The following is a 20,547-nucleotide window of genomic DNA, read 5'->3' as shown; positions in this document are numbered from 1 at the left end:
CTGTCGCTTGTCGCTCCCACTGCCGCTTCTTGTTGCTACCGTTGCCGCTACCACTGTTGCCGCTTGCCTCACCCGCTCCTGCTCTCGCTATCGTTGCTCGCTGCTACCTCTTCTCACATCAACTCAATAGTATACTATTAACAGTATATAAACATTATACTGTTAACAATATTTTTTTATTTATTAGATTAATAATATATTATTTTGATTTTAATACTGCTATTTTTTATTTATTTGAAATTATTGTTATTGTTTTGAATTTTAAGATTTTTTGTTAATGTGATATTGTGATTTTGTAAGTTTTTTTAATTTAATATCATATTTTTATTTAAATAATTATATTTATTAATTATATTATATGTTTTTATATTTTAGCGTCTCGCTTCGCTTGGGCGAGCGCCTAGCGCCTCAAGCGTTTTTGGACCTTAGCGCCTAGTGCTTTTTAAATAACTTATGACTTTTACATAACCTATTGGCAGCAAAGATCGATATAATTGACTCGACCCTAAATAGTTGGGACTTTATGACAAGAATTGTAATACCATCTGAAATGGTACGAACGGGCGATATGTACCAATCTGATTGTAGATTGATGCGCGGAATACTCTTGTTTCCTATCTCAGACGATCCGTTCCAACTCAAATAAAAAAACTAAGATAGTGATAGGCCTGTCCAACTCAGCATTAAAAAAGAAAATATACCTAAAATAGCAACCACAAGCCCTCTTCTTGCAACAATATTATCGTTGTTGCTGCTTCACAAGCCTTCTTCTCATTGCCGCTGACATCACCAAGCAATGTTTCTATCGTCTCTAACTCTCTTGCCATTCGACATCATGTGAGCCTTCTCGTTGTTGCCATCTTCTCGTGATGTTACTATCGTCGCTATTGCCATTCGGCATCGCACGATTCTTCTTCTCGTTACTGCCGTCTTCTTGTGACTATCGATGCTGTTGTTGTCGTCATTGCTCTTTGATGTCACCGCTGCTGTCTTTTGTTAGTTTCTATCACCCTAGGTACACTCCCACCTCTTCTCTTCTTCCTTCTTCCTTCTCCTTTGCTGCTTCTTCCATCTTCCTCCACCGCTTCCTCTTTTAACTTCTTCCTCTTCCTCCACTTGTCCTTTTTCTCCTTTTTCTTCCTTTACGTACTAGCACGTACATGCTACCTAATAGAAAACACTCGAAAACATGGAAAACGATAGAAAACAAGAATCAGAAAGCGTCATGGACAAGTGTCAAACACCTTGGCCACATTGCTCCATGACAACATGGTACACCAATACTAATCATATGTACCAGTCCAACCAGATCACTAAAATGGGTCTGGCACTCGAAATGGCAATCCTTGCTTTATGGTTTTGTTGTTGTTGTTGTTGAACGACAGTTTGAACTTCATGTGAATCCATTATGATGAAATCTGATTATACACAAACAAGATAAGTCCTTTTCATGTGAATTGAATTTGGCCTCACAAATAAGCACATGAATTAAAGTTGGAAGTTGAGGAAGGAACATGTGATTGTGACTTTGTTTACTGAGTTATTTTACCAGGGATTGAAAAATGGCTTCAAAGAGCCAGGTTGGTGGTTTATCGCCACTTTTCACTTGGATTTCTGAGACTTTCTTAGCAGCTTGGTTCCTTAAGCAAATTGAAGGTCCATTTTTTTGGTTATTACGTCGAGCATTCTGGTATCTTTATATGAAATCATTCGAGAAAAATGTATTTTAGGCATAATTTATCTTTCTTGATTTCTTTTTTGTTTTCTTTTCTTGCTCAGTTGTCTCTTTTTATGATTATTTGGTTCAACCTATTGATGAGCAGATACTGACATCATTCTTTTATTACCCTCTCTTTGAGTTCCAGCTCAGCGAACAATGCAGCAGTTACTTCAGTCATCCCAAACTCAGTGTTTCCAGAGATCTGTGTCACCGTCAACCTCTGTCCCTACTGCACTGTCTACTGTACTGCCTGCTGTAGCCCCAACCTCACTTGTGTCGGTCAGGCTTCGAGCCTCATCCATTTCTTCTGGACAGATAGCCCGCCTGATCACTCCAGTCTACTCAAGTAATTCAGTTAGACCTCACTTCAGCCCGATGCTTCCATCCCTGGCAAACCTTCAAATTGGAAGTGAAACCCGTGCGCCTGCTCCACATCTGCATCGATTCAGAACTAACACATCCATGCCCTCTCAGAATCTAGTTTGTACAAATGGGATAACCAGTCAGCAGCACTATCTTGTGAATGTAGGTTCAGCTACCATGGAACAAGTTGCATCTGTCCCTACGAGCAGAAGGTCATCTGTTTCAAATACTCTATCTGTTTGTCGGGGTTCCTCCCCATCTGATGTTGAGTTTCATGTGGATACTGAGGACTCCGGACGAGCTAACCAGCCTAACTCATCCCAGTTAGCTGACTTTACACCAAAATTCGATAGTTGGTCCTCAACTAATCGTACTTCAACAACTTGCGGATTGTCTCAGTCACGTTGATGTTGTCAGGTTGCCTTTTAACTCAGATGTAGTCTGTCTATCAGATGATGACTGATCTTTATAAGTTCCCAGTCATCTGTCCTCATATTTTTATACCATCTGTCGATAACAGTTAATAACCTTGGAAAAGTTCGTCCTTCCAATCCAGTATAGAGCCAGAAGGAAAGACACTAGGCAAGTCAAGGAGGGGTCAGGTCTGGTAAATTTTACCCCTCTACTTGTATATCTATTCTATTCCATCCTAGAATTAGATAGCTGAACCAATTTGTTGTCATGGCCCCATTCTGATCTGTGAATAAGCGGGCCAAATTTTAACCAGGATGCAGTTAGCAACTGAATGGCAATAGTCAAATAATTGCAGGTATCTAAACATTAACTTGGGTCATCAACTTCCATCATAGAATCTTTTTGTGAGCTCAGATAAATATGGTACGTGGTATCTTGCGTGGCTTCCCTATAACTTCGATCAGTAAGAATGCTGTGCATGATTGCTATATGTGACCCAGATTTCTGTAAAGCTGTACCACGGAGGTAGTTGATTGTGAAACGTGTTCATGAGCATTTTGAGGGGGTTAATGCCATCCGGTGCCTTGACAAGTGAGAGCTTTCAATTTAAGCTGCTAACCAGAAATTTAGGATGAATTTGAGTGGATTATAATAACAGTTGTTTTCTCAATTATTTGTGGCCTGAAGATTGGAGGGACATAGAATGCGTCATTAATTCTCATTATGAGTGTTTAGATTATGGTCATCCTTCAGAATAAATTTCCTCATCCTGAAACTTCATTCTGAACTTTCCCACAGGAATCGCTTCAATATAATTTAATAAATATATAAAAAATACTTTAAATTATTTGCTTATGTTAATTATTTTTATTATAATACTGTTTTTCGTTTATTTTGAATATAATCATGAAATTCATAAAACAAATGTGGTCTTGTTTCGATCTTGAATTGCATAAATCCAATATGTCTATCTTATATGATATGAAAAATATTGCTAATTTGATGCATCCAACGATGAGAATGTATGTATATGTGAGATGGGGAGGGGAGCACCATCCCATTTCGCATCGAATACCTTATCGAGCTCTTCGCTCGAGGATCATATCTTCTCTCCCATTAGGAATATCTTCTACAGCTCCTCCCTCGCCAACTTGTAAAGTGGGTAGGGCCTGCACTTCTCGATCCCACTCAGGATTGTCACCTTCTCGCTATTTACACCTTCAATACGCCTTTAGTTCCTCTGGTAATATTCTGGAAGATGGAGTTGTTGGCATCATTCTTGTCATTGTTTTCGAATGCGTGTGTGATGATGACGACAAGCTGTAGCTTTTGCATCAACAAACAGGTAGGTGATTGTTAGGTTATGTGTTCCTATTTAATTAAGATATATTATAGATCTAATTGAATTCTAATTATGATTATTGATCAATTGAAAGAAAGTTTAATTATGATAGAATTATTTAAAAAGATAATTTTGATGGAAGAGACTCTTAATTATTTATTCTAGATCATTTACTCTCGCTTATAAATAGATAGACATGAGTTCCTAAAGACTCAAAATATAACATTATATTACAATATACATTGAGAAATTACAAATATTTTCTCATCTCCTCGTAATTCTTATCCATCACTTATAGTGGTCCTGTGAAGGATATGAAAAGAGAAGAATGCGAGTTTAGTTTTCCTTACAGATTGGTATTAGTGTGTCTTTCGGAGCCGACGATGGTGTACTTGCATATTAGATAAATGTTTTCTGTATAGCATCAAAGGTAATATAATCCTAATCTTGATATATCGTTATTTGATTTCGATTTTAGCATTAAAGTTTTTTCGCATAGTAGAAATATGATTATAGCTTTTATGCTTACAATTAGTATTTAAGCGATGTTTTGAAATCAAATACCTTATATTAAAATATGTTAGATCTATTTATTAAAACCTTTCAAAAAGGTATTATTTGGTTTTGATTATATGTTGCTTGAATGATTCGACAATATTATCGATCTGTTTTCCTATCTTGTCCATCTTATTTGATCTCTATATCTATTCCTCCATGCTTCTCACCTATTTGCGGACATTGTAATAGGTGGAACCACAACATGCTACTCATATTTGTTCAACAGGTTGCCTTTGATAGCTTGTTATTAAGAGAAGCACTATTGAGGATGATAGCCATAGGCAACATATGTGAAAATCAATCGATTCCATGAGAACATCCACTCACCATGACATCCATGGGTGGTGGGCAGGCGATGGACAACCATTGCACTATCGGTGAGGACCTACATGTGTGGGCACAATGTAATGCAACAACGGCTACCAGAGAAGTGTTTAGAGTTTTATTTTTTATTAAATAAAAGGATATTTTTACCTTTTAAAAATTAAATAATTCTAATATGCCCTTAAATCATTTTTTAAGTTTTACCCTTTAGAAATAAAAAAAATTCCAATATGTGTCCTTAGTTTATTCTTGCTAGTTTTGCCATTTGAAAATTAATTATTTTTTACTTATGTCTATAATTACAAAATTGCTATTATACCTTCATAAAACTTATTATTTTTGGCTGATATCCTTTGTTTATAATTTTACCATTTTGATTTGGCAATATTATTTCAATAACTATAATTAGGTAATAATATATTATGTCATAAAACTTGATGAATATTTTTATCAAAATTAAATGAAAAATAAAATTTAACTACTTATGTTATTTATAAAATTTAATTATTGTTTTAGATATTTATATGGTTATTAAATACATAAGCATGAAAGGAAATTATGAAATGATATTTATTTTTCATATAAAAAGCATGGTTTATATTTATCATGATTATAGCTATCATATGAGTTTTTTTTTATGATGATTAATGCTCAATGATCATTATGGTTATTATTTTATTATTAATTAAACTATTTTTGTATAAACTAGATAAAAAATATAGTGAATATTATTTGTAACTTATATCCCTAAGTTTTATTTGATTAGTAACTATCAAAGTGGCATAGGATGATATATTAAGATATGAATTATAATAAATATTTTAAATTATATTTTATATTATTATATTGGTCTTGTAGTCATGACTTAGACCAATAACTTTTAAAATAAAATTAATGATATAGTTCTAAATGATATTAAAAAATAATATTAATAATAGTATATATATTAGGAGACTTAGATAATCTTGTTGAATCTCGAATTTTGATGATAAAATCAATTGATGAGTTTATGATCTAATATATTATTTGAGAAAAGTGATGCTGTCTAACTTCGATCACGAAAAGAAAAAATAATTAAAGTAGAAGAATTAGACGTTGGGCCGGAGTTAGAGATCGGGAATCGGGCTGGAAGAATCAGATATTGCGCCAAGATCGGATGTTGTAGGAGTCAACATATCGATCGATCGAGCGATATATCGAAGGCTTGGACAATGTGCTAAATGTTCGCCAGGAGTTTGGATAAACCAATGACATGATGGACAACATAGATTTTTTTGTCTTGTAATTATTTAGGTCTTAATTATCATAGTTAGGATGAAAATTGAGTTAGTTTTGGGAGGAACCCTACTAACTCAATTAGGGGCCCATTGGGCCTGATCTAGGGCTGAGTTGGACTCTATGGGAGGCCAATTTAGTGACCCAGAGTTAGGTCAAGTGATGGAACCACTTATGAGTTGGAAAAGTATAAAATATACTTTTTTTGGAAGACCCGATAATGGTACCATTGTTGTCAAGTGGTGGTACTACTCAAACGTAGTCTCCTAGACTATGTTAGTTTGGGCGGTAGTACCTCCTAGATTGGGCGATAGTACCACCCAGTGTTAGTCTAGTAGATAGTAGTATCGCCTAGACCAGGCGGTAGTACCGCTAGTTGTCAAGGGTGTAGGTGGTGGTACTACCTAGTAATGATGGTGGTACCACTAATACCTTAAAAACCTAGGATGAGAGTTTTTTTTGCTCCATTTTTAAAACCATTTGGGGTCTATAAATACCTCATTCTTTCCTGCTTGTAGAAGCATGTCATGGACAAACTTCGAAACAGGATGTTTGATGTAATGCTTATGTATGTCCGTGTCTTTCGGTATGTTCATGCTTTGTACAGCATGTAGAGGGATGACTGAAGGCTTAATAGTCCCATTTTAGTTAGGTTGGTGGTCGTTTTAGGCTTGTATATAAAGGTTGTGTCATGTGGACACGTGTGAGAGATTTTCGATCTGTAGTGGACCATTTTATCCTTTGTTGTGCAACTATTCAGAGCTTGTACGGTCTATTTGTAATTTACATTGTCTATAAAGTGTTTTCGAAGATGTTTGCTTGTGGATTCCGAGTGAGACGTTTTCTCTATCCCGTTCTCTCTTTCGTGGGTCCTAAGGGACCATGGGAGGCTTCGGGGAGGCTGACCTTTGCAAACGGACACGCAAGGGTGCTGCACGACTTAGGCAAAACCAGCTAAGGCCATGATAGATAGTATCAAAGCGGGACAAGCACTCATAGAAACACTTAGCATGCAAATGTGGGGGACCTAGCGGGGCTGCATTGAGGGCAGTCAGCACACGCGCGACCATTTGGGGGAAAACGGGCATGGAGATGTAAGGAAAAGAGTCACTCAGTAGAGCAGGCATCTGAGATTGACATTCAAAGGAATGGCCAACCCTTCGCACAAGAGGCACCACGAGAATAGACAAGCTTGGAAGAATGCGGAGCGCACAAAGGTTGGGATGGCTGAGTTTGAGCTACGGCTCAACGTTGACAACTATACTTGATGGTGCTCAAGGCAAGCGAGGTGCTCGGTAAAGGATGAGACCATCCAAGGTGAAATGAGTTTCTCAGCGACCGAAAGAGTTGTGCAAAGCTCACAGAGGTGAGGGGAATTGCTAACTCAAAGAATTCGGTACTCATGCATGTGCTTGTATGCGGACGATAGAATGTTCGCGGCCATCCCAAGGCGACCGAAACTCGGCGCCATGGAGCATTGAAACTTTCTCTTCGGTATGTGAAGGATACATCCGTAGGAGGCTGAAGTGTGCAACGAGTTCAGCATATTGCTAGGCCTTGAGTGGTGTAGTGGGGGCTGTATTGACGTGGAGTCGCAATCTAGCAAGTGTGTTTGCAGGAGGCAGAATAATGCGCAGTTTGTTCAGCAGATCGGAGTAGTCCAAGGGGATGGTGGTCTCCGAAACGAAGAGAGATGTTGCTCCAATGAGACAGTTATCCAGGAGGGATAAGTCCCGGCTCTCTAGAGGGAGAATCATATGGGACGGACCTCACAAGTTGAGGAGGAGTATCTCAATAAACAACAACTCCACGAAGCTCAATGGATTGAGCAAGTGGCGAGGAGTCGTCGCATGATCTCGCTTGAGAGAATGCATTGGTAGATGCATTATGAGATCAAGGGGGGGAGCGACCCAAAGCAACACAAATGAAGGCACACTTGGAGACGATATGGAGATCGAACTCAAGGGAGGGCTGACTCGTGGAATGGTGGGCGTGAGGGCCACCATCAACTCAATGCAAAATCGAGGAGCGGAGCAACTTGGGTGTAACTTGGCGAAGTTGTTGGGAAATCTTGGGGGCGACATCACATGCATAGTAGAAGAACAAAAAAACAAAATCCCTGATTCCCAAAGAAATGTTCGTCGTCGTGCGAAGATTGGTGCGCAAAATCCACGAAACTTAAAACAGCGTATAAAGTAGATTGTATTACCTAGGGAGATCGTATATCCCTGTTTCCTTGTAGATCCTTAGGAGATGGTGAAGGAGGTCAAGCATCCTTCTCTCTAGCGGTGATCCACACAACAGGGCTGCGACGATGCTCCTCAAAACTCCAGGCCTGCTCTAAGGTAGAGAGGGGGAAGAGAATAGGAGAGGCAAGCAAAGGCTCTAGCCTGTGAGGCTCTGAATCCCTCCTATTTATAGAGGCCCCCTATCAAACCCTAATGAGTCCTCCCCTAGTGGGTATTAGATCTGCATCCAATAAGACAAGGGCTCCGTCGGATATCTCATATCCGAACCTCTACTCATCGCAATGCCTACCATATGTGTGTGACCCTATAGGCCCAATATCGAGCTGACCGTGAGTCATACTTGTCAGAACTCCTTCTAACTTAGTGAATTATTATCTTTGTAATAATTAACTCGACTCATCGACTACGGATGTACTGGGCCACTACGCCGTAGTCCTCAGACGATACAGGGGAATCCAATCCATTGGACCTTTCTGTCCTCAATTACCATGTACATATAGTCCCTCATCCATCTAATATCCCAGAAACCGTATATCGAGCATGGTGTTATTAGACCCATACGGTTTCTACTCGAGTCTCGCTCTAATCGGATTCTCCCGGAGAACTCTTTCTCTCTCAACCCGAATGACCCTGGCCAGGGATTTGTTTGAGCATGAACACATGGGATATTCCTCTCATGACGCCGAGAGTGGATGATCCTCTATCGACACTCAATATCCCTCGTAAGGTCGACTACGACTCCCAATGACCAGCTATACTAGATCTGGGATAGCCAAACCTATAAGTCTGGTATCAAAGAGTGGAGCACTCATACAGGACATCCTTGGTGTCTCAAGTCTGAGGACCAGATACACCATTAGGACTACGGAATCACTGTTTGACAATAAGGCATCATCAACCATCCAATATTCTGTAAGCAGATCAATCAATGAACTCATTCTCCAATGAGCACCTGTACTGTATCCCTAGTGTCCCTATACGAGCAGCTGTGAGACCAGCTGCATCCATCATATGGACGGGTATACAGCACATCAGTCTATCCGATTAACACAATGTCCCTCTTGAGTAACCTGTGATCGGGATTATTTAGGATCTGTGTTTAAAGGTGAATCGATCTCATTATCGTGATCTCATCACGATCCGATTCCCATTGCACAAATCCGAGGACATCACAATATATATAAGCACATATGCAATAGTTTTAAAGTGATATACGCCAAAAATGTAATAAGTAAAAAGATTATGTATCAAGTCACACGTGCCATCACTCACGTGATTGGCTTGTTGGGCACCTATGACTAGCAATCTCCTACTTGACCTAAAGTCAATCACCTATATGTCTGATCCCCATCAGACCCCTGTGATGCTCAAAGACAATCTGAGACAACGGCTTTGTTAGTGGATCTGCAATGTTATCTTCGGATGGAACTCTTTCCACTGCTACATCTCCTCGGGTTACGATCTCTCTGATAAGTTGGAACCTCCTCAGAACACTTTTGATGTGACCCGGGTTTCCTTATTTGAGTAATCGCCCCATTGTTGTCGCAATATAAGGAGATCGGCTCCTCGCTACCCGGCACGACTCTTAAATCTATAATGAACTTCTTCACCCAGACTCCCTCCTTTGCTGTATCTGATACAGCAATGTACTCCGCCTCTGTGGTCGAGTCAACAGTGGTATCTTGCTTGGAATTCTTCCAGCACACTGCTCCTCCATTCAAGGTGTACACATACCCTGAATTCAACTTGCTATCATCGACATCAGACTAAAAACTTGAGTCAGTGTAGCCTTCAACCTTAAGGCTATTACCTCCATATATACTAGTAAAAGATCCTTAGTCCTTCTCAAGTACTTAAGGATACACTTTACTGCTTTCTAGTGCTTCAAGCCTGGATCCACCTGATACCTGCTCGTGACACTCAGAGCATGCGTTATATCAGGCCTAGTACATAGCATGGCATACATGATAGACCCTATTGCTGAGGCATAAGGTATCATATCCATATTCACCCTTTCTTCTGGAGTCTTTGGGGACATACTCGTAGAAAGTGATATCCCATGTCTCATCGGTATAAGACCTCTCTTGAGGTTTCCATGTCAAACCTTTTGACAATGGTTTCTATGTACCTGGACTGGAACAAGCCAAGCATCCTTTTGGATCTATCTCTATAGATTCGAATCCCCAAGATATAGGATGCTTCTCCTAAGTCCTTCATGGAGAAGTGTCTAGATGACCAAGCCTTTACTGTGGATAGCATTCCTACGTCATTCCCAATGATCAGGATGTCATCCACATATAACACCAAAAAGGTAATAGCACTCCTACTTACCTTCCTGTACACACAAGGCTCATCTTCATTCTTATCGAAGTCATAAGATCTGATTGCCTCATCAAATCTTATGTTCCAACTTCGGGAAGCTTGCTTTAGTCTATAAATGGATCTAAGCAATCTACACACCTTATCTGGGCAGTTTGGACATGAATTCCTCATGTTGCATCATATACACCTCCTCCTCGATGTTCCCATTGAGGAATGAGGTTTTCACATCCATATGCCAGATCTCATAATCATAGTGTGCTACAATAGCCAATAGAATTCTGATGGATTTTAACATTGCTACGAGTGAGAAGGTTTTGTCGTAGTCAACACCTTGCCTTTGACGATACCCCGTAGCCACTAGCCTTGCTTTATAGGTCTCTACCTTTCCATCTACTCCGATCTTTTTCTTAAAGATCCACTTGCAACCGATAGGTACAATACCTTCGGGCGTATCAACTAGGTTCCAAACCTTGTTGGAGTACATAGAATCCATCTCAGAATTCATGGCTTCTTGTCACTTCCCGGAGTCTATACTCATAATAGTCATCTCGTAGGTCTGAGGATCAATATCCTCAACATCCTCTCCTCTAATATATGCCACATATCTCTTAGGAGGATGGGATACTCTATCATACCTATGTAAAGTTGAAATTTGTGTATTAGGTACCTGAACAGACTCGGGTTGTAGAGTAGTGCTTGAGTTTGGTTCTCTAACCTCGCTCAACTCTATCATGCTCCCATTATCTCCACCAAGAATGTGTTCCTTCTCAAGGAACACTGCTCTCTTAGGTACAAAGACCTTTTAGTCCTCGAGATGATAGAAATAATACCCATAAGTTTCCTTGGGGTATACCACAAATTTTGCATCGCTCTATCCTTGTTTCTAACTTATCGGGGTTGTATCTTTTAACGTGGGCAGGGTAGCCCCAAATCTTAACAACCTTAAGATCATGCTTCTTCCCTTTCCATATCTCATATGGTGTAGACACTACCAACTTAGTTGGAACTCTGTTCATAAGGTAAGCTGCGGTCTCTATGGTATATCCCTAGAATAAGATGTGTAGGTTAGCGAAACTCATCATAGATCGTACCATATCTAATAGCATACAATTCCTCCTTCTAGAGACACCATTGAGTTGAGGTGTATAAGGAGGTGTCCATTGGGATAATATCCCATGGTCCTTGAGGAACTGAGTAAACTCTATACTAAAGTACTCACCTCCTCGATCTGATTGAAGAGTTTTGATACTCTTTCTAGTCTGGTTCTCCACCTCATTCTTATACTCTTTGAATTTCTCAAAAACCTCGGACTTGTACTTCATTAAGTACACACATCCATACCTTGAGAAATCATCAGTAAAGGTAATGAAATAGGAGTAACCACCATTGGCATGAGTTGACATGGGTCCACATACATCACTATGTATGAATTCCAACAGCTCAGTGGCTCTCTCTCCAGTTCCACTAAATGGAGAGTTGGTCAGTTTTCCATGAAGGCAAGGCTAGCAAGTTACATATGACACATAGTCGAATGGATTTAGATATCCATCATTTAGCAACTTTTGAATCCTTCTTTCATGGATGTGACCTAGCCTATAATGCCACGGTTATGCACTGTTCATCTCATCTCGTTTTCTCTTGGACACATTTACACTCATGATATGTGGAGTAGTGTCTAGTATAAATAAACTTTTATGCAATATTCCTCTTGCCAATCTCCCCTCGGCTTTGCTAGAATTTACAATAAATTATAGATGTTATAAGCAATACTGGTATCCAATACCAATGCACTATCACAAAAATCTGACAATTGGAGATTGATCATGAATGTACCTAAAGCTTCTCCAAGCTTCTATTTCGCCCTCTCTATAAGGTACTCTTTTGAGTTCCTCTTCCAGTGCCCATCTTTGCCATAGTGGAAGCATGAGTTGACATGGGTCCACATACATCACTATGTATGAGTTCCAACAGCTCAGTGGCTCTCTCTCCAGTTCCACTAAATGGAGAGTTGGTCAGTTTTCCACGAAGGCAAGGCTCGCAAGTTGCATATGACACATAGTCGAATGGATCTAGATATCCATCATTTAGCAACTTTTGAATCCTTCTTTCTTGGATGTGACCTAGCCTATAATGCCACGGTTATGCACTGTTCATCTCATCTCGTTTCCTCTTGGACACATTTACACTCATGATATGTGGAGTAGTGTCTAGTATAAATAAACCTTTATGCAATATTCCTCTTGCCAATCTCCCCTCGGCTTTGCTAGAATTTACAATAAATTATAGATGCTATAAGCAATACTGGTATCCAATACCAATGCACTATCACAAAAATCTGACAATTGGAGATTGATCATGAATGTACCTGAAGCTTCTCCAAGCTTCTATTTCGCCCTCTCTATAAGGTACTCTTTTGAGTTCCTCTTCCAGTGCCCATCTTTGCCATAGTGGAAGCATGAGTTGACATGAGTTGACATGGGTCCACATACATCACTATGTATGAGTTCCAACAGCTCAGTGGCTCTCTCTCCAGTTCCACTAAATGGAGAGTTGGTCAGTTTTCCACGAAGGCAAGGCTCGCAAGTTGCATATGACACATAGTCGAATGGATCTAGATATCCATCATTTAGCAACTTTTGAACCATTCTTTCATGGATGTGACCTAGCCTATAATGCCACGGTTATGCACTGTTCATCTCATCTCGTTTCCTCTTGGACACATTTACACTCATGATATGTGGAGTAGTGTCTAGTATAAATAAACCTTTATGCAATATTCCTCTTACCAATCTCCCCTCGGCTTTGCTAGAATTTACAATAAATTGTAGATATGATAAGCAATACTGGTATCCAATACCAATGCACTATCACAAAAATCTGACAATTGGAGATTGATCATGAATGTACCTGAAGCTTCTCCAAGCTTCTATTTCGCCCTCTCTATAAGGTACTCTTTGGAGTTCCTCTTCCAGTGCCCATCTTTGCCATAGTGGAAGCACTGGCCTTTGTCCTTTGCTGGGTTTTTCTTAGCAACCTTTACTTTACCTAGTTTGCCCTTGCCCTTTTCCTTCTTAAGGGACCTTTCTACTTTCCTTTTCTTTTTGGTCTCACCAGTGTAGAGAACTGGCTTCTCTTTCTTAATAGTACTCTCTGCCTCCCTCAACATATTGAGGAGCTCTAGGAGAGTCACCTTAAGCTTGTTCATATTAAAATTCATTATGAACTGTGAAAAGGAATACGGTAGGGACTGAAGCACAATGTCCACACACAAATTACCCTTTAGGACCATTCCTAGACCTGTGAGTTTTTCTATCCACTCAATCATCGTTAGGACATGGTTTTGAACCGGTGTCCCCTTAGTCATCCTAGTGCGGAAGAGGCTCTTGGATATCTCATATCGCTGAGTCCTTCCCTATTCCTCAAACAATTTGCGGACATATAGGAGAATGGATCTGGCATCTATCTTTTCATGTTGTCTCTGTAACTCAGGAGTCATAGAGCCCAACATATAGCACTGAGCAAGAGTGGAGTCATCAATGTACTTCACGTAGCGAGCGATCTCATCCTCACTTGCCCCTTCTTCGGGCGTAGGCATCACTGTATCAAGGATATACACGATTTTCTCCGCTGTGAGAACAATTCTCAAGTTACGGAGCCAATCCGGATAATTTGGACCAGTGAGGCAGTTGACATCAAGTATGCCACGTAAGGGATTTGAAAGCAACATTTTCCAAAAAATAAAGATGCAACAAAAATGAATAACATACAGATTTTACAAAAAATAAACTATCAAGATATGGACTTCTATCTTAATATGCTCCCACTATTTTACTAATGAGTCACGCGACACCCTTAGCACGTGAAACGGAAGTCTCAGGCAGACTTCTAGTGGGGATCAGGATCCAATCAGTGTCTTAGTGTAACCTCGAGGGACTCGACCAATCACACTAAGCCTAAAAGGTAGACAACTCTTACCGATCACAACTCCTTGTGATTCCCGTCCTGTTCGGCCTCCGAATCACCATGGTCTCGAGGGACTCGACCAACCATGATGCTCGGTTAAGTCAACACCTTCATTACAAGATGAGTCTGATTTGATGATATACCCTCGAGGGACTCGACCAAGCATACCACGCCCTCAGGTCACCGATGACATCTCTATGTCATAAGCAAGATAGTGAATTGCATATAGGTGAGTCTCGAAGGACTCGACCAACTCAACCTACACCGGGAATTGGTTCCTACTTATAACGATGGAAGGCCACGTGGGTCAATCTAATTGCCTCACGTTTACCGACTTAATATTATCGAGAGAGATGTTTCTATGATTTGGTCTCCTAATATGACATTTCACACATATACATGTTTAATATATATCTACATCGCGTGCAAATATATATACATATCTAGTATGTGTATAAGCAATCACACCAGATGATCATGGACCACAACCTAATGTGATTAGGCCCGAGCCAGTAGGCCTAATCACTCACATCAAGATCTATGAGTGCAACGGTGCATCTCCATGCCCTGTGATCGTCCATCTCGTCCTCATCAGTTCCGTCGACATCTTGATGCATCTTCATGCATCGCAATCGTCCGTCTCGTGGGTCCCGTTATCGTATCCACGCTCCCGCTATGCCTCCTCATGTGATTACAACTTAAACATAGGCACGTAGGCCCAACAATAAACGAGAAATATAATGGAGGCTCGCAGACCTCAATAATAATAATCACAAGTACACACATCACACGGTTCATGATCATCTGTCCACACATCATACATCACATGTATAAATAATCATCATCATGTAAGACTACTAGATAATGATAAAAAATAATAATCAACTAAACCTTTTAATTAATTAATATTTTCTGAAATCAGGGAATTATAAGGAATTTATGAATTCCTAGGGGTATTTTAGTAATTTGGACAAAAGATAGAAACTGAAATTTTTCAATTCCGAGGGGCAAAATTGTCTTTTGCCCAGAAAACCCTAATGCCCTACTCCCCTTTGCTGTTGCCGCCGCCGCCACCTTATTAGCGGCGGCCTGTGCGGCGGGGCGAGGGCACTGCCCTCGCCTGCAAGCGGTACGCCCGTTGGCGGCATTGCCGCTGTAGGGGGACGCCCCCGCGGGCGGTTTTACTAGCGGGGCAACGCCCGCAAGCGGTGCTGCCCCTGTAGGTTGGCGCCCCTACGGGCGCCGCCACCTTCGCGGGAGGTTCTGCTCGCGGGGCAACGCCCGTAGGCGGTGCTGTCCCGCCGGGCGGTCGCCCCTACGGGGGGGTTTCGCCCGAGGGAGCAGCGGCGGCAGGCGCCACTGCCCTACGGTGCCTAACCTCGCTCACCCCGCGAGAGAAGCGGCCGCAGGCACCTCTGCCCGCGAGCTGCCAGCCCCGCCGGACGCAAGTTTGCTTCAAGCAGGCTGTCGGCCGGCTGCTGTAGACGCAGCCCCTGTGCTGCCTACCTGTGGCTGCGCTGCACACACGTAGATCGAGGCAGTAACTGTTATTGCCCTTCCTTATTTTTGCGTCAATAAATTGGACGTCAAAATTCTTCCTAAACACAACACACGCAGTTCAAAACCAATCATTCACACGAACAACCTGGCTCCGATACCACTATTGGGAAATCTTGGGGGCGACATCACATGCGCAGTGGAAGAACAAAAAAACAAAATCCCTGATTACCAAAGAGATGTTCGTCGTCGTGTGAAGATTGGTGCACAAAATCCACGAAACTTAAAACTGCGTATAGAGTAGATTGCGTTACCTAAGGAGGTCGTATATCACTATTTCCTTGTAGATCCTTAGGAGAGGGTGAAGGAGGTCAAGCGTCCACCTCTCTAGCGGTGATCCACACACCAGGGCTGCGACGATGCTCCTCAAAACTCCAAGCCTACTTTGATGTGGAGAGGGGGAAGAGAATAGGAGAGGCAAGCAAAGACTCTAGCCTATGAGGCTCTGAATCCCTCCTATTTATAGAGGACCCCTGTCAAACCCTAATGGGTCCTCCCCTAGTGGGTATTAGATCTGCATCCAATAAGACAAGGACTCCGTCGGATATCTTATATCCGAACCTCTACTCATCGCAATGCCTACCATATGTGTGTGACCCTCTAGGCCCAATATCGAGCTAGCCGTCAGTCATACCTGTCAGAACTCCTTCTAACTCAGTGAATTATTATCTCTGTAATAATTCACTCGACTCATCGACTACGGACGTACTATGCCACTACGCCGTAGTCCTCAGACGATACAGGGGAATCCAATCCATTGGACCTTTCTGTCCTCAGTTACTGTGTACATATAGTCCCTCATCCATCTAATATCCTAAAGACCGTATATCGAGCATGGTGTTGTCAGACCCATACGGTTTCTACTCGAGTCTCGCTCTAATCGGATTCTCCCAGAGAACTCTTTCTCTCTAAAACCGAATGACCCTGGCTAGGGATTTGTCTAAGTAAGAACACATGGGATATTCCTCTCATGACGCCGAGAGTGGATGATCCTCTATCGACACTCAATAGCCCTCATAAGGTCGACTACCACTCCCTATGACCAGCTGTACTAGATCTGGGACAGCCAAACCTATAAGTCTGGTATCAAAGAATGGAGCACTCATATAGGATATCCTTGGTATCTCAAGTCTAAGGACCAAATACACCACTAGGACTACGGAATCGCTGTCTGACAATAAGGAATCATCAACCATCCAATATTCCGTACGCGGATCAATTAGTGAACTCATTCTCCAATGAGCACCTATACTGTATCCCTAGTGTCCCTACACGAGCAGCTATGAGACCAGCTGCATCCATCGTATGGACGGGTATACAGCACACCAGTCTATTTGATTATCACGATGCCCCTTTCGAGTAACCTGTGACCAAGATTATTTAGGATCTGTGTTTAAAGATGAATCGATCTCATTATCGTGATCTCATCACGATCCGATTCTCATTGCACAAATCCAAGGACATCATAATATATATATGCATATATGCAATAGTTATAAAGTAATATACGCCAAAATGTAATAAGCAAAAATATTATGTATCAAGTCACACGTGCCATCACTCACATGATTGGCTTGCTGGGCACCTATGACTAGCAGAAGTACCCAAGCCGCATGAAGGGAGTTAGCATAGAAGATGGAACATGGAGTGGAGGCATAGTGCTTTCCTTGAACTGAGGTCAAGGACATGAACTCTTACAGAGGCAAGAGCAGGATCATGTTGTTCCATGGGTCATTCATTCTTATGGAGCGGACTCATCTTGCATGGTGCCAAAGACGAAAGGAGCTTCTAGGCACATGCACCTTATCTCGGAGGAGCATTTGATGGAGGAACTAAGGCGACTCAATTTGCGGAGGTGAAGTTGGGTTCAGAAGGCTTTAGCACGGGGCAAGAGGACGCAGAGGCATGTTCTCTTGAAGAATATGCCATAGTGTTGTCATTCAAGTTGCCATGAAGGAAGCGGTGCACGACGAAGATTGTGCTAGTGGGGGCAGAGGCCCAGGATCCAGACAATGGTGCACTAATTGCAGTGAAGTTGGGGGACTTCGAGAGCTACTAGGTGACGGATTATCCTAGAGCGGTGCTTCATCTAGGTGTGACCCAAGAGTGGGTGGATGAAGGTCGATTGCTAAAGAAGCGAATAAAATCTAAGGTGGAAGAGACCTTGCGATGTATTGGCAGAGGCTACACATGGAGGGTTCATAATTCGAGTTCATCCCACAAGGATTAGAATGCAATAGAGATGTCACCAGGAGGCGACATGGTGCAGCGGATCGTGGTGGAATAGTTCGTGGCAATGCGATACACACGACATAGTCCCGTGAGGGACTAGATCATACGGAGGTATTATCGGGAGCTATTGGAAGCTCCACTTCGGTGAACAATACGACGGCAAGAGGGGCTATGGATTCAAGGAGTGAAGGCCATGGTACCGCAGAGGCTGGTCTTTCGTGCGTGCATCGAATTTTGCATCGGATGAAAATCTTGGTCATTGGCATATGGGGGCTAGGTTCCACCAAGGGAAAAGTTCGAATGCAAGTACTAGTGAGTCCCGAAGCAGTTGGAGAGTTGGATTGCTCCAGAGCCCATATTCGCTTAAGGGAGCTCGACAAGTCAGAGGACAAGGTCGAGTAAGTGAACGTTGCTACCAAGGAAGCTAAGGAGAATAGAATCGGTGCAAACCCTACAATGTGATGGCAAAGGCCATGCATGGGAGTTGTAGTTTGTCTTTCCATCGACTAAAGGGAGCTGCTTAGAGAACACAGAGGTGTTGAAGCAGGGGGTCGAAAGGGGCGAGGAAGCGATGACGAGTCCAGAGGGACTTAGCTACCCAAAATCAAGCATCAGTTAGAATGGAGGTGGACTCGGAGGAGTGCCATAGAGGCATATCTACTGATTGTGAAAAAAAATGGATGTATATACGAGGCGACGGATAGTAGTGCCATGGTACCGCAGAGGCGGGACTTCCATGAAAGTCATTGATCCCTTGCTCTCATGGAGGGAGAGCGCTTGATCATTAAAGGGGCTGAGGAGGTGGAGCATGCAAAGGAAAACTCCAAGTACTGAGACAAGACTGAAGGGCAAAGGCCAAAGAACTTCGTAAGACCGGTGTCAATGAGCTTCTCATCAAGATAGCCGAAAGTGAAGGACTTCGGGTCATGCAATAGTGCATGACCAAGGAATGTAGCAAGCAGTACGCGGTGCTGTACCTTTGCTACTCAGGGGAGTAGGCGGTAGGGTTGATGGAGAATACGGTACAATCCCAGAGGTGACCAAATCTATTAGAGAATTACTCTAAGTTCGGGTGAAAACTTCTTGCATTCCAGAAGTTCGATGGCATTGAGATGGTGAATCACAGTAACTAACTCAATGCAAGGAGTGCAAACAATTCAAGTGCTTCAGAAATGTGAGTAAAGAGCAGGCGAAGGCTAGTAACCAGCTCGATGCATGGAGTACAACCTCGAGGAGGCGGGTGAAGTCAAGTAACCTTTGCCTTCTCAACTCTTAAGAGAATGGGCGAAACCGAGTACCCCAATTCTCTTATCTATCCAGCAGAGGAGCTCTACACATGTTCAAAGACCCTTCGAAGATAATGGAAGACAATAGTTGTCAAATCCTCACCAATGGTGATCAGTGCTACTGAGAGTAGATTATCCGTTTCATTTCCCAACGAACTGCCAATCGAAAGCGGAAGTGATGCGAACCTACTTAGAAGTGACAACTAAGTGAAAGAAGAGTCAATGGACAAATTTTATGGAGGAAGGACACAAAACTTTAGAAGTTTGTGAGACGATGCTCGTTAAAGCTCCAACAAGCATCCACCCAGTTCAAGCAGCATGAGGCACTTGATAGACTGGTGCAGTAAGGATGGTCTTTTCCTTCATCTAGAGGATCTGCAGGAACCAACAGGGATCAACACAACTCAGCCAACCCCACACAAGAGTCAGAGTCATTGGCGAGTTGAAGCAGCATAGCAGATCAAAGGTTCGACTACTCAAAAATAGCAGCGGAGAGCAACTGGGAGCCTAGAGGCGCATTACAGTTGGAGCATAAGATTGAAGACTCAGCAAAGGCAAGGAGTTGTAGTGTCGGCAAAGGCTTCGACGAGGACGTTAAAGGAATAAGTGGGGGAGAATGTCACGGACAAACTTCGAAACAGGATGTTTGATGTAATGCTTATGTATGTTCATGTCTTTTGGTATGTTCATGCTTTGTACAGCATGTAGAGGGACAGTTGAAGGCTTAATAGTCCTATTTTAGTTAGGTTGGTGGCCGCTTTAGGATTGTAAATAAAGGTTGTATCAAGTGCACACATGTGAGAGATTTTTGGTCTATAGTGGACCATTTTACCCTTTTATTATGCAACTGTTCAGAGCTTGTAAAGTCTGTTAGTAATTTGCATTGTCTATGAAGTGTTTTCGGAGATGTTTGCTTGTGGATCCCGAGTGAGGCGTTTTCTC

The 20,547-nt window shown here is 41.9% G+C and overlaps 1 protein-coding gene across 7 annotated transcripts in view; it reads left to right on the top strand.

The window, feature by feature from the left end:
• The window catches only part of LOC135586200 (uncharacterized), a 77,760-nt gene extending 75,124 nt beyond the window's left edge, over positions 1–2,636 (top strand). For 6 of the 7 annotated variants that reach the window (XM_065152513.1, XM_065152515.1, XM_065152514.1 and 3 more), the window contains one exon: positions 1,866–2,636. In XM_065152513.1, coding sequence (XP_065008585.1) covers positions 1,866–2,491 — 626 coding nt within the window. In that variant the 3' untranslated portion in view covers positions 2,492–2,636. The remainder of the gene's footprint in view (positions 1–1,865) is intronic. The other variant, XR_010496788.1, reaches the window with a different exon arrangement.
• The last annotated feature ends 17,911 nt before the right edge of the window (positions 2,637–20,547 follow it).

The sequence above is a fragment of the Musa acuminata genome, chromosome BXJ3-5 (genome assembly GCF_036884655.1).
Source record: "Musa acuminata AAA Group cultivar baxijiao chromosome BXJ3-5, Cavendish_Baxijiao_AAA, whole genome shotgun sequence".
Lineage (NCBI taxonomy): Eukaryota > Viridiplantae > Streptophyta > Magnoliopsida > Zingiberales > Musaceae > Musa > Musa acuminata.
This window is presented reverse-complemented; position numbering and strand designations above follow the sequence as displayed.